General features: G+C 47.7%; 1 protein-coding gene across 1 annotated transcript in view; it reads left to right on the forward strand.

The window, feature by feature from the left end:
• Nucleotides 1-1,177: 1,177 nt before the first annotated feature.
• Kcnj6 (potassium inwardly rectifying channel subfamily J member 6) overlaps nucleotides 1,178-15,104 on the forward strand; it is a 63,365-nt gene continuing 49,438 nt past the window's right edge. The window contains exon 1 of the mRNA XM_038346227.1: nucleotides 1,178-2,090. Coding sequence (XP_038202155.1) covers nucleotides 1,193-2,090 — 898 coding nt within the window. The 5' untranslated portion in view covers nucleotides 1,178-1,192. The remainder of the gene's footprint in view (nucleotides 2,091-15,104) is intronic.

Below are 15,104 nucleotides of genomic sequence, written 5' to 3' on the forward strand. Positions count from 1 at the left end.
GTGAATGGAGAAACTGAAGGTGTGAATTTGGATCATGTATGTGCCAGTTCAAGCTGCTATAACAGACAGTAGATATTCATTGTCTTACCGTTCTGTTTTGGAGGCTGGAAGCCGAGGCTCAAGCTGTCTGCAAGGCTGGTTTCTGGAGATGTCTTTGTCTCTCTGCTACTCTCTCTCTCTCTCTCTCTCTCTCTCTCTCTCTTTCTCTCTCTCTCTCTGAGATGGTGTCTTTCACTCTATTTGGCCTTCCACTTGCTCATATGTATTCCTGTGTCTCATCTTCTAAAGACGGGAGTTGGATGAGATTAGACCCTGCTCACCCCGCAACCACCTCTTCCAAGTCTTGTGTTTGTAACGTCACTGTGGCAGAAAACACCCGAGGAAGGCAACTTCAGGAAGGAAGGTTGTTTGGGCTCCAGGTTTGAAGACATGGTGGCAGGAGTGTGCAGTGGTCAGTGACATTAAACTTGCATCCCCCTCAGGAAGCAGAGGGAGACAAATGCTGACACCCATTTGCTTTCTCCTTTCTCCTCCTAATTCAGTATGGTATCAGTCTGTGAGAATGGAGGGCAGTTCAGGGCAGATCTCTGCTCCTCAGTAGAATCTTTCTGGTAAAGATATAACCAGAGATGTGTTTCCATGGTAATTCTAAATCTAACCAAATTGACCAGATTAACTATCAGAAGCACCAATCTCTGAAGACAGTCATACTGGAGGTTCAGGCTTCACCCGTGCCTGGAGACATCACCGTTCAGTTCACAGCAGCAGTGAACATTCCTACCAGTGAGTGGCAGAGCCAGAGCTGTCTGAATCCCGAGACACCGCCTCTCCCATGCTTCACCATCTCAGGCAGAGTCAGGAGACATGCCACCATGGGAGTGGGTGCAGCGGAAGCTGCTAGCAGAGACCCAATGTCACGGCACTGAGCTTCACCCTGGTGCGCTGGGTGGCAAAGTGCCAGCCAGTGCTAGACTCGGCACCCAGAAGTGCAAATCAACCAGTGACCTGTCCAGATGGGGCTGAGAGAAAATTGCTTTGTTAACCTGGTTCCTAAGTGCAAACGCGGTATATTTGGGTTTCCTGCCATAGGTATTGTGTGAGTCTATCAGCTGAAATAAAATAAAACAGGCTTTCATTTGAACTCTCTTTTCTTTTCTTCAAACTGCCAGCAAATGTCCTGGAAGGCGATTCCATGGACCAGGATGTGGAGAGCCCAGTGGCCATTCATCAGCCAAAGTTGCCTAAGCAGGCCAGGGACGACCTGCCAAGACACATCAGCCGAGACAGGACCAAAAGGAAAATCCAGAGGTACGTGAGAAAGGATGGGAAGTGTAACGTCCACCATGGCAACGTGAGGGAGACCTACCGATACCTGACGGACATCTTCACCACCCTCGTGGACCTCAAGTGGAGATTCAACCTGTTGATTTTCGTCATGGTCTACACAGTGACATGGCTCTTCTTTGGAATGATCTGGTGGCTAATTGCATACATCCGGGGAGATATGGACCACATAGAGGACCCCTCGTGGACTCCGTGCGTCACCAACCTCAACGGGTTTGTCTCTGCTTTTTTGTTCTCAATAGAGACAGAAACCACCATCGGTTATGGCTACCGGGTCATCACGGACAAGTGCCCCGAGGGAATTATCCTCCTCTTAATCCAATCCGTGTTGGGGTCCATTGTCAATGCATTCATGGTAGGATGCATGTTTGTGAAAATATCCCAACCCAAGAAGAGGGCAGAGACCCTGGTCTTTTCCACCCACGCAGTGATCTCCATGAGGGATGGGAAACTCTGTCTGATGTTTCGAGTGGGGGACCTGAGGAATTCCCACATCGTGGAGGCTTCCATCCGAGCCAAGCTGATCAAGTCCAAACAGACTTCAGAGGGGGAGTTCATCCCCCTCAATCAGACGGACATCAACGTGGGGTACTACACCGGGGATGATCGTCTCTTTCTAGTGTCGCCTTTGATTATTAGCCATGAGATTAACCAACAGAGTCCCTTCTGGGAGATCTCCAAAGCACAGCTCCCTAAAGAGGAACTGGAGATTGTGGTCATCCTGGAGGGAATGGTGGAAGCCACAGGTAAGACACGCCCCATCCTCTTAGAAGTGCATTCCGCTGAAACTCTCTGGCGAGAAAGGCTGTGTGTGCCTATGCATCCCGTAACCGTAAGTCTGCGCTCGGACATGGTTAGCCGTTTCAATTTTCAGCTTTCTTAATTTTACAATATGTTTCTTTTATTTTGTGTGTATGAATGTTTTGCCTGCATGTATGTATGTGTATCATGTACACGCCTGGTGCCCATGGAGGCCAGAAGAGGGCACCAAATTCCCTATAGCTGGAGTTAAAACCAGTTGTCAGGCACCAAGTGGTTGCCGGGAAACTGAGGCAAAGTCCTCTGCAAGAGCAGCCAGTGCTCTGAGCTGCTAGGCCACCTCTCTACCACACTTACTTTTTAAAGAGCATGTAGACAGCAAACGAATGATTTCTTAAATTTCCAAATACTTAAAGAAATTAGATTTTGATCTATGTTCAATGCTCATTTTGAATGATTTTAAAGTGTTTCTCATTTAAATATTTGGAGCTATTTGTTAGCAAGTCAAACAGTAAGAGTTAGACCTTTCAAAAAAAGAAGTGAGAAATGTGATTTAACATAACTGCTAATTTCGCCCCTTCTTTGGCCCTTGTTCATAAAACCCATAGGATTGTTCGTTTCTCCCCTTGTGTTAGGTATCTCTCCACACTTGACCCACCCAGCCCTCAGCAGACATCGCACTAAGAACTAAAGACTTGTTCCTGGTAACCCTGCAGACCTTTGGTGGTCAGCGCTGGTCACGAGTCTGTGGGAAGAGAGTTGACCTGTTCTCAGGGTTTAGGAAACTTAGGAAACTAAGTTACACATGTGCTCTACAATTCTGAGAGCCAAGTGGGTTCTGCCCACATTCACTGGCAGTGTGCACAAGTCAAAAGCCCCGAGCAGAGCTGCAGACCTCCCAGAAAGTGTATAATTCCGATCCCGTTCACCAACTGCAGAGTTCCGAGTCCTTACTACACAGGTCTTCCCTCCCCACCACCCCCGACACACAAACCGTCCCGTGTTTGGAAGCTTCCAGCCTCAAACTCTACGTTGTCTGTTGTCATGGGAAAATGTATAGTCTGTGAGCTGGCCCAAGTCTTCATTAACCTGGGATCCTTTTCCAAAGGAAAATCTTTGGTCCCTTGCTTCTTGCTTCTGTCTCCCTGTCTCCCTGCACCAACAGGAGGCAAAGTCATGATTCCTAACAAGTTCTTATGGGGGAGATGGAAACTTTCCAATAAGTTTTTAAATTTCAGCAAACTGAAAATGTGGAGTCTCTGTGGTCCAGTACACCCCTTCCCACAGAACAAGAGGATTTTAAAGAATAACAAAATACACTTGGCTTTCTGCATCTAAGGAGCCCATATTCATGAATTCTACCCACCATGGTGGGGGCTCTAGCATTTAATATCAAATGTTTTCCCGTTTCTTGCCATCATTTACTAAATAATACAGTACAAATGTTTACATAATATTTATGTCATATTAGGTATTATGGGCAATCCAAGACGATCTAAAACATGTGGATGGGGGTAAGGTCTGTCTATGAAGACACAACTATTCTGTAAGAGGGACTTGAGCATTTGAAGACCTGGGTATCTTTGGGGAGTCCTGGGATCGATGCCCTCTGGATATGAGAGACAGCTTTGTGTTTGTCTCACATCCCTGGAGCCAGGCACAGGCCTCTAAGTCTGGGATGCAGAACAGAGTGGGAAACTGACTCTCTCCAGGGAGCACGTCCAGCCAGCACCGGGATGGGAAAGACTGTTGCTTACTCCTGAGTCACAAGTTCTTGGTCCTAAAAGACTTTGGTCTGTATTTTGAACTGGAGCATTGGCTGGATGTTGTGAAGTTCTAAACAGAAACTGCAGATAGCAGCAGGGCTATCAGCACCTTGGGCTTGAGGTTTTTATGTTCTCCTGAGGTAGTCATTGATTGTAGCAGAGGGAAAAGAGAGAAGAGAAAGGGGAGGAGAGAGGGAGGGAGGAAAAGAAAAGAAAGAAGACGAAGAGAGAGAAGGAAGGGGAGGAGAGGAGAGAGGGAAGAGAATGAAGTAGAAGAGGAGAGTGGACGGAACAAAGGCCGTGAGGACAGAAGTTCCCTTGAATGGGGAACACTGTTGCTTTCGAAGGGACCTGAACCTCTGCACCCTGGCAGAGCACAGGGACTCAGAAGCCCCCTAGTGGTGTCTGCAGTCACAGACGCACACAACATGTGCTGACCATCCCAGAGGTCCCCTGCCCCTGGGAAGACTTAAGGATGGCCCATTGGGGAATCTTCCTATTCCTGGAGTGTGCACACAGAAATCCAAGCCTCTGGCTCCCGATGCTAGCCCCGTCTCCAACAACATACACTCCCTCCCACCCAAGCCCAGTCTCAGAATATAAATGAAGTTGAGCAAGAAAATCATTTTTGCACTGTCCCCAGGGCAGACCTTGTCTTCCTGATGCCAGCGTGTATGGAACAAGACTCTCTGCGGGGGGAAGCATCCTTTTTATGATAATTAACCGCGATAGTTGCCTAGGAGCATCCTCGCCTCTCTGAGAGTTCTTAGCCACACCTGGGTAGTTGCCAGCAGAAAGAACAAACTCTCTACCGTTCCTGAGAAAACACAACCACTGTTGATTCTCTTTTTTAGTATATATTTTAATATACCATATATAATTAAAATATATTATATAATATATTGTGAGTATATTTTATGATAAATTATTATGTTTATATAGTAAATATATTGTGAATAAAATATTGTGAATATATTATATGATAGATTGCTACATATATGCATAGATACAGTTTCTGGTTACTAGAGGAAGGGTTTTCTAGAACATTCTGGAGGTGTCCAGAAGCTGGAGGATACACGTCTTTGTCCTGTCCACATGGGTTTCATACAGCTCGGTACCTCCCACCATCCTCCCGCCCAACAAGTGAGTTCTTAAACTTCAACAGGACACCTTCTTTGGAAATTAAGACCACAGATGGGATTTACTGGCAATAAAAGGGAGGGAAATTTTAAAGAAAGGGAAAAAAAAGTTTCAATGTTTCAAAGCCACAGAAAGAGAAACAGTGGCAAACTGGAGAAAAACCGATGGGGGAGGACCCGATTGTTCCCTGGAGTGCAGGGCTGGCAGTCGAGAGCTGGAGCAACTACTCTCAGAATTGTCCCCACTGGGGCAGGGAGGCCCAGTGGTTAGGAGAACTGACGGCTCTTCCGGCTCTTCCGTAGGATCCAAGTTCAATTCCCGACACCCACGTGGTGGCTCACAACCATCTGTAACTTCAGTTGCAGGGGATCTGATGATGCAGGGGGTGAAACATATGTCCCGTTTACGGCAGAACACACCATGTCACTTCTTCCCTGTGTCTGGACCCCCTTTCCATAATGTGCACCATAGGTTCCTGGTGACCCCGACAGTCGTGTATCCTGGACCATCAGCACCCCCTTTCCATAATGTGCACCATAGGTTCCCGGTGACCCCGACAGTCGTGTATCCTGGACCATCAGTACCCCCTTTCCATAATATGCACCATAGGTTCCCGGTGACCCCGACAGTCGTGTATTCCTGGACCATCAGCACCCCCTTTCCATAATGTGCACCATAGGTTCCCGGTGACCCCGACAGTCGTGTATTCTGCAGTGCTGAGTTGTCTTGCAGTGACCTAGGCACCAAGGTCTGGGGGCTCTGGGAGCTCAGCTCAGGGAACAGACCTTGGGGGCAGCACGAACAGTGATCACTTTATGTTCCAATACCAGCTACACTACAGACTCCAATTCCATCTTAGAAAACGAAATCAAGGGTCGTGGGTTGTGGCCCATGTGGCTATCACACTAGAGACTCTGGGCTGTACCCCAGCAACACATACAACCACACACCCGTAACCCCAACACTCCTACAGTGAAGGCAGAGAGATCAGATGTTCAAGGTCATCCACGGTGGCACAGTGGACCCCAGGCCAACATGGGATACAGGAGAACCTGTCTTCAGAGACAGGGACTGAAAGAAAGCCCTTCGGAGGCAGGAAGCAAACCTTGCCTATCCCCGGTGCCTTGAAGGGATCCCGTCAGTCAGACTGACACCATAAAGGACGGACAGGCATGCGTTCTCCAAGGACTGTTTTGTCCTGGCCCTGCCTCAGTCAGAGGGGTGGCTGTGGTGACCTCTCAGGAACCTTCCAGTCATGTGATTCTATTTTTGAACATAAATCAAACCCTGGAAAATTCTGGCTTCAGCCACCCAGACACCCCAGAGCTGGCTGTGTGTCATCTGCAAATATATTTTTGAAGGGGTCTTTATGTCCCCGACACATGGGCAATTTTGAGGTAGTGGTGTTTACAGAAGGTTTCTTAGCTACGTAAACAAACACGCTCAGCAGCTGTGGCAAAGATGCGTTAAAATAGTAGCGCATTCATCCAGACTGATATTTATAGAGGGCACATGGGCCTCGCAGCTAGATGACAGCCACCCAGCACCGGGCCCTGGGCCAACCAATGCCGCACTGGAGCCTTTCTGATTGAACTTCCATATTTACCCCCAGCGATTATGCAGGCAGCCTGCCCCGGCCCTGAGTGTGTGCCTCAGTGTTCCCTACCCCCGAGTGTGTGTCTCGGTGCCCCCCACCCCCGAGCATGTGCCTCAGTGCCCCCCACCCACGAGCGTGTGCCTCGGTGCCCCCCAGCCCCGAGTGTGAGTCCTCGGTGCCCCCCCAGCCCCAAGCGTGTTCCTCGGTTCCTCTCCACCCCCGAGCATGCACCTCGTTGCCCCTCCACCCCCGAGCGTGCGCCTCGGTGCCCCTCCAGTCCCGAGCGTGTGCCTCGGTGCCTGCCACCCTGGAGCATGTGTCTCGGTGCCCCTCCACCCCTGAGTGTGAGCCCTCGGTGCCCCCCAGCCCCAAGCGTGTGCCTTGGTGCCCCTCCAGACCCAAGTGTGCATCTCAGTGTCCCCCAACCCCCAAGTGTGTGCCTCGATGGCACAAGCATCCACTAAGCCTCTCTGGGTTTCGGCTTTACACTTTTTATTCTGAAAACCACACAACTAATGAGAAAAGAGACCAAACAATATCATGACTCCCTAGGTACATGTCATTTGGTTGTGATAATTGCCAATTCAGAACTGAACATGCTTTGTTTGCATTGTCAGATTCACCAGCGTTGCAGGATTTTTAACTATAAATGCCTTAGTCCTTTCTCACAAAAGATAAGGACTTTATTTTTCCAAAAAAACAAAAAAAAAAAACATATTGTGGTTTGGTTGACTGATTAATAATTGATTGATTGGGCTAGGCAGTGTGTATGCAACAGCACAGGTGTAGAATCAGAGGAATATCTATGTGCGTTCGTTCTTCCTCTCCACCTGTAGGTCCCAGTGTACAGGAGTCAGGTTATCGGCTTCAGGAGCAGACACCTTTCCCACTAAGCCATCTCTCTGGCACAAGATTCTTTTTTTTTTAATAAAACCATGAGTGTGAGGGGCATGGCCCTGGGCGATAAAGTGCTTTCCATGCAAGTGTGCAGACCAGAGTTCAGATCTTCAGAACATACATGAGGCTGGATGTGGTGGCGTGCATTGTTACTGCCCGGGCTGCTCCATGGGAGAGGGGAGAATTCCCGGATCTGGAGGCTGGAGGGCCAGCCAGTCTACTCTGTACAGTAGTAGAAAAACATCAAAAAGACCTGTCTCAAACAAGATAGGCAATAAGGACAAGCACCAGACGTTGTCCCGCATTTGTGCCATGAATACGCATGCGCTCGTGCGTGTGTGCGTGCGTGCGTGTGTGTACATGTGTGCACACGCAGATTTAAACAAGGTTAATTCCATGTGGTTGGGTAAGGTCTCTTTCAACCCTCCAGTCTTTTACTTTTTTTTTCATCTGTGATATTTTTTCTTCTCTGTAAGCTTTTTCCAGCAAAGAGAACTTATGCAAGATTTAAACGCTGAATAGAAAACTGAAGAAAATGGGACACAGGAAGGAGCTAACTGGACACCACCCCATGTCAGTCCTTCCATGTCTGCAGGCCCTGCAATTTAAAGAGTCAGTACACAGTGATTAAAAGTATTTAAGAAAAAAAATGTATCTGTACTGAACATATAGACAATTTTTGCTATGATTACACACCAGGCAGTATAGATGCTATTTTTGTGCCATTGACATTTTGTAAGATATTTTAAGCAGCCTAGAGAATATTTAACACATGGGCAGATATGTGTAGGGTTCTATGCAAATTCTATACCAAAATACGTTTATATGTTGTCTTAGTTAGGGCTTTTATTGCCGTGAAGAGATTCTGTTACCACAGCAACTTATAGGGAAAACATTTAATTGGGGTGGCTTGCTTAAAGTTTCAGAGGTTCAGTCCATTATCATCATGATAATGCAGGCGGACATGGTGCTGAAGCTGAGAGTTCTTCCATCTAGATACGCAGGCAACAGGAAGTCCACTGTGACACACAGCAAAGAAAAGACCTCAAAGGCCACCTTCCCAGTGACATACTTCCTCCAGCAAGGCCACACCTACTCCAATAAAGCCACACCTCCTAATAGTGCCATTCCCTTTGGGGGCCATTTTCTTTCAAACCACCACATATATTAACATATTTATGAGATAGCTCCAAGACCTCCAGAAGCGATTCCTCGTGGGTAACAAAAGGGAAATGCGTGGGCCAGAAGCAGAAACTGCTGTTTGTGTTACCAGGGAGGCCAGCGAGCCCAGGAGATGGGAGAAGAGAGCTGTTCCGTCCCTCATGTCGTGTTCATGTGGAAAGACTGTGTAAGCACAAATCACATCACAGACCATGGGACTTTTGAGATAAAGTCTTCACCCAGTTCTCAATGAAGGATTAGGAAATGAAGGTTTCAAGTCCAAGACAATGGCGTGGCAAGGTTAAGTAGCCGCTTGCAGGGTGGGTCTGTGGGGCTCGCAGGGCTGGTGTGGATGTGAACTCTCTTGGCTCGTCTCTGGGCATCTTCAGTGCTGTGGTTCATGCACTTCTGCAGAGAAACACACCCAGAACAATGAACTCGTATTTAAATGTGTAAAGTTCAGGCTCCAATCCATGTGCTCTCATTTTCCCCTCAGTTTTTCTTGAAGGTTCCTTTGTTGGTTTCCCAGCTTAATCAATTCTCTCTAAAATCCCAGATGAGATTTGTACCAACCATGTATCTAAACAGGATGTGATGTTGTATAGCAGTTCCGAGACTGAAATTAAGTGATGTCTACCAGAATGCCCTGGGAAGCCCTGGTGATGCCGAGGCTCAGGCCCATCTCAAGAGCTGTTTTTATTTGCTGTAATCAAAATGCCAGCCTGCTCTGTCGGAGAGGATATGAAATTCAGAGTCTGAAGGATAAGGGGGCTGAGGGCTGATGTGGCAGCTCTCCCTCATAGGCTCTTCCCGGGGCAGGAGGTAGAGCCCTTGCGGCACCCAACCTTAGTTCTCCTTTAGTTTTGATAATCGACATTTATTCCACCCCGGGCAAGCCATCATCTCCATTTGGTTTTTGGTTTGTTTTGTTTTGTCGTTTTTCTTTTAAGAGTTGTAAGCTCAGTTACCTGATCTGGGGAAAAAGTTAAATGATAAGATCTGAAATGCTAAGCGCTCGGGTGGAGAGCTCTGGGGAGACAGACATTCTGTTGAGTCTCTACGGAGAGACTTGTGGGAACGTCTCAACAGTCAGAACCTGCAGAGATGGACATTCTGTTGAGTCTCTACGGAGAGACTTGTAGGAACGTCTCAACAGTCAGAACCTGCAGAGATGGACACGCTGTTGAGTCTCTACGGAGAGACTTATGGGAACGTCAGAATCCCACTTCCATTCACAGAGAAACCCACCTCTCCTTGTTCTTTCAGTGTGAGGCTCAACTCTTTGACCCACAATTTCGTCCCAAGATATTCACTTGACATCAGCTATCCCAGGAGTAGCTTTGGCAATCAATAAACCAATGGCACTGCCCAGAACAGAGTAAGCCCCATCTTCAACCCAGGGCTCCTGTATGAGGCTGACACTGTGGAGTGCCCACACCAAGACTTAGATTGCCCACGTCCTCTTCCAAAAGCAAAGCATTGTAAGAGACCTAACATGACTTCTGCAAACATGGGAAGGGCTGGGGGGAAGCTTGGTCCGTGAAGTGCTTGAAGACCTGACCGGAAGACCTGACCAGATCTCTAGCATCTGTATAAAAAGCCAGGGATGGTTGTCTAGCTTCTCACCTCAGATCTGGGGTGTGGAGATGGGGGGGCTCCTGGGAATCACCAAGCCAGCATAGTGACTAGGTCCCAAGGAGAGGACCTGTCTGCAAAAGAAAACTGAATGGCTCCTGAGGGATGACAGGCAAGGTTGACCTCTGGCCTCTATACACACCTTCACACACACAAGCACCCGCACACATGAACATACACACACATTCCCACATAGAAACAAAGCCAATTCTCATACTCCAGAAGGCACTGAGAGAATTCCATAATTCAAAAGGCTATCAGTAATTTTTGTTGAAAGCTTAAAATACTGCATATTTCATTATTAAAATACGCTTACCTGAAAATGATAGCACTGCTTTCTCCAAATGGACCATGGGGAGATCCACAGATAAACGCCCAGACGCCATTAGTAATGGCCACATGATATACAGAACAGGGATTCAAACTCAAGGCCACGTTGGACCAGAGAGTCGGCTCCACTCCAGACACAGACTGTGCTTAGTTTACAAAGAAACAGCAGTGTTCCCATTAGAAGACAGTGGCGCCAACGACTGCATCCTTGAGTCGGAGAGCTCCGTTATCTCCTATGAGAGCTGGCAGCAGCTTACCAGGGAAGCCATCTGACCTGATGATGTCTAATCACCCAGAAGAGGATCGCCGGGGAAAACCGCGTGAATTATCTATGTGTACACATGTGCACACACTCCCACACAACAGCTCAAGAGTGAGGACTGCGCCATGCCCAAGCGTCCCCTTAGGATCCTGTCAGTCCTATCAGTTACTTATCCAACTTCTTTCTCAAAAACGGAATCTCTCAGGCGTAGCCCAGCTCATCCACACCCTCTTAATCTCAACCCATAACTGCATCATTCACTGGCTTGCCTCCGTGTCTTCAGCTCTAAAATGGGAATGGGAATGCTACTTCACACCCTGGTGACCTTCCTACTTACCGAATCCCTCCAGGGCTGATCATTTCCTTCTCATGGGCCGCCCTGTGATCATTTCCTTCTCATGGGCCGCCCTGTGAAACAATGAGGAGCAAAGCTTTGTGGGGAGGAAAGGGGAAGACCGGCCCTCACGGTGGCTGCATTGTTCCCAGGGACTTTGAAGCTGCACGGAATGTTAGAGGATCCCCTTGAAGGTGCTCTGAATAGCCGACGTGGACACTATTTACCGACGTGTGCCTGTGCCCAAGCCGGAGTGGCCTCTGCCCTGGTCACCTCCTGTGAATTATAGATTGATGGTGTTTGAAATAAGGAGGAATACTGGAGCCAGTAAGAAAGGACTCTGCATTCCCATAAATAGCAACGTTTTTCACTACAACGCCTGCTGAAGGCGGCCATGGATGTAGATGACCCTCTCCTCTTCTAAGGCCAGTGAGCATCTGAAAACAGTCCTTCACTGCTCCCAATCCCTCGTTTAGATGTCTCATGAGATTTTGAGACACCTGCCCTTGTTCCCGTTTGGAAGAGTCACCTTTGTGCCATTGACTCAACCCAACCAAATCATTTTGACTTCCAGAAACCTCTAAAGCACAGAGTTAATTCTACACTGTGAAGAACAAGCTCAACTTTCTCCTAAGAAAGAGTGATCGTGACACTCTGTCCGTCTGCTCTTTCTGTGTTGTGCTGCAACAACAAACACACCTAAGGTCTTTGAATAGGGAAGGTTTAGTTCTCGTCCATTAGACATGACCTCTGAGGCTCTGCCTGCATCCAAGATGCAGGTGAACAGTCACACACGGAACATGCCATTCTCCCGTCAGGGGAAAACAGAGACACAGAAAAACCCTCCACTTCTGCTTTCAGTTTGTTAGCTGTAGAAAGTTATGTGACAGAGCCTGGTGTCAGCAGGCTGGTACAATATAATTCTCTTACGGGGATTTGAAATAAATAATTGAGATCAATGGTTTAATCTACCATAGATCCCCTTAGAATTTGAAAAATGGATACATAACTGAAAACTTCTTGTGAGGTACAGTTTAAGATGTATGATGGTCATTGGTTCATCCCACAAAACCACGCAGCCCTCAGAGGAGGATGTAGGCTTACGTTTCCTGCTCCTATTGAACTGAGGCCATAGGGATCAGTCCTATCTATAGAGCAGAAGTGGTGAGCATCAGGCCATTGGAAAACCTACAGGCCAGTGTGTGACAATATTACCTACCTTGGGTCCTCATGGCACAGTGAGCCCTCTGCCAGTCTGAATCCTGCCTGGCTCAGTATAATCGACCCCTTGCCAAGTCACCGAGGACATGAAGCATGACTGAGCAATGACATTACATTGAGCAGAGCAGCCAGGATGCCGGTTGTTTGTTACCATGGTAAAACCTATCCTGCCTTGCCTGGTACAAAATGTCACGATGACACTTGACGAGAGGGCTCTTGCACACACCAAGCACACCAGACTCGCCAGGAAGTGAGTTTGCAGCTAGCATCTTTGCAGAATGTCTTCTTCCTGCCGCAATTCTCTTCCCTGGTAAGACTTCAATGCCAAACAGGCTGATTTCAATCTGTCTCTATTCTGGCATGTTGGTGTGCCTGGACAATTTGTGTGTGTGTGTGTGTGTGTGTGTGTGTGTGTGTGTGTGTGTGTACATACATTACATATATCTGGGAGGGTTTATATCTTTATATTAATATTTATAGAAATGTGTATCTTTATCCTATGGGATTACACATGCAAACATTTATAATGGGACCTGGGGCACACTAATGTAGAGACCAACTATGTGGTTCTGCATATTTTCCTATCTTTATCACTGTCAAGCATTTGGCAGCCCCTGGCTGACAGTTTTTACATTTGTGTGCACATGCGGTGGTTCATGGGCAGAAGTCCAAGGGCAACTCATAGGAGTCCTTTCTCTCCTCCCATGTGGATCCTGAAAATCAAACTCAGGTCACCAGATTTAGTGGCACACACTTTACGTGCTGGGAGTCAGTTCACTGGCCCACTAATTATTTCCAAAGATGTACCTCATGGCTTATTTTCAGAACCTTGACAACAATTTGAAAGGTTAAGACCATTCTTATTTGACACATAATAAAGGTTGGCTCTGGGGGAGGGGGTAGGGTGGAAATGACTTGCCCAGCACATAACTGAAGTGGCAAAGCCAAGATCAACCTCAGTGCTGCCCAGCTCCCAGCCGCCTGCCCATCTGCCTCTGCAGAGAAGCCTAGGACACCAGGCGCACATGAGGACTGCAACAATATTGGCACTGACCACAACTCATGGCTGAGCTGCAAAATTACCTGATGCTGGTTATCCTCGACTATTAACCTCCCTGCCCTCCCTAACCTGACCAAGAGGGACTGGAAAGATGGCTCAGTACGTAAAGTGTTTGCCCCATAAGCGTGAGGACCTGGAACTGATCCCCCCAGAACCCATGGTTTAAAAGCATGGTGGCATGTGTGTGTGTGTGTGTGTGTGTGTGAGAGAGAGAGAGAGAGAGAGAGAGAGAGAGAGAGAGAGAGAGAGATCCCAAACATGGCAAGTAGAGCCAAGTGACTCCCTGGGACTGACTGGGCAGCCAGCCTAGCCTAGGGGCCAAGTTACAGGCCATGCTAGACCTTGCTGGGGAAAAACACCGGTGACAAGCTCATGAGGCGTCCCCACAGTTGGTCTTAAACTCTGTGTTCATGTGCACATGAGCACACACGCATGCACAGAGGAACATGCACATACAGATAACAATGTACTTAAAAAGGACAGTTTGCCGGCCTCTTCTCTCCAGGTCTAACCAGCTCCATGTTAGCTCACTGGATACTGTTCCAGCAGCAGCACTGGGCCAACCTGATCCAATGTGGCCCAGTGTCGTGCCAAGTGTAACCCACAGTGTAACCCAAGTGTAACCAAGAAGCCAGCTGACCAGCCATAGGGAAGGGAAAATAAAAATCTAATGTTAAAAAAGAAGAATCAATTGTAAAAGTCTGGACTCCCTGCCAGAGTACAGGAGTGAAGACATCAATTTAGGCCAGCCTAGTTCAGATTGGCTGAGGCTCCCACTTCACCTGACACCGCAGCAAGAGCCCTTTGTAGGGGGAGGAGGACGGCGGTGGTGATGGTGGTGATGGTGAAGAAGATGGGGTGGGGATGATGAGGAGGGCGGTAATGGTGATGGTGGTGACGATACTGGTGATGCCCATTCCCTAGTCACAATGTCATTCCTAGAAGACTTTAATTAAGTAGCTATTAATTAAATACATTTCCTTTTTATGTTTTCTCATTTTTATGTAACATTATATTTATGATAGGAGATTTGTGGATAATAACATACAGAATAACACATAAAATACGAGGAAACAGGACCACAAACCTGATTCTCCTGCAGGCCAATGTTACATTTCCGTTGGCCCAAAATTAAGCAGGTTTAATACAATTCAGAAAACTAAAGTGATAATAAAGATTGTGTTTGCCAATGACACTTGGCCCTTAGGCTAGGGGAAGACCCACTACGGATGAGGAACGACCATTTGAGAGGACACCAAGTCCGGCACAAGCTTGGTAATTATAGTGAGTCCCAACAGCAGCCCCAGATTCTCCTGCCATCGTGAGTCCGGCACAGATGTCCTCCAGCTTTTGGTGGACACGCTAGTGCTAGCAAAAGATTCACCTTGGCTGGACACACCCATCCCTGGTAGGGAAGAGACACACTATTGATATTTTATGTCCCCATTTGTCAGAGCAAAGCATTCAGTGCCGTCACATAAGCAGGTGGAATGACACAGTGGCTTCAGATAAAATAAATACAATCTTATGACCAATGGCCACCCACGACCCAGGACGAGGGCACAGGGGAGAGAGTCCCAGAGATTCTTACCACCTGT

This window comes from Arvicola amphibius, chromosome 10 (assembly GCF_903992535.2).
Source record: "Arvicola amphibius chromosome 10, mArvAmp1.2, whole genome shotgun sequence".
Lineage (NCBI taxonomy): Eukaryota > Metazoa > Chordata > Mammalia > Rodentia > Cricetidae > Arvicola > Arvicola amphibius.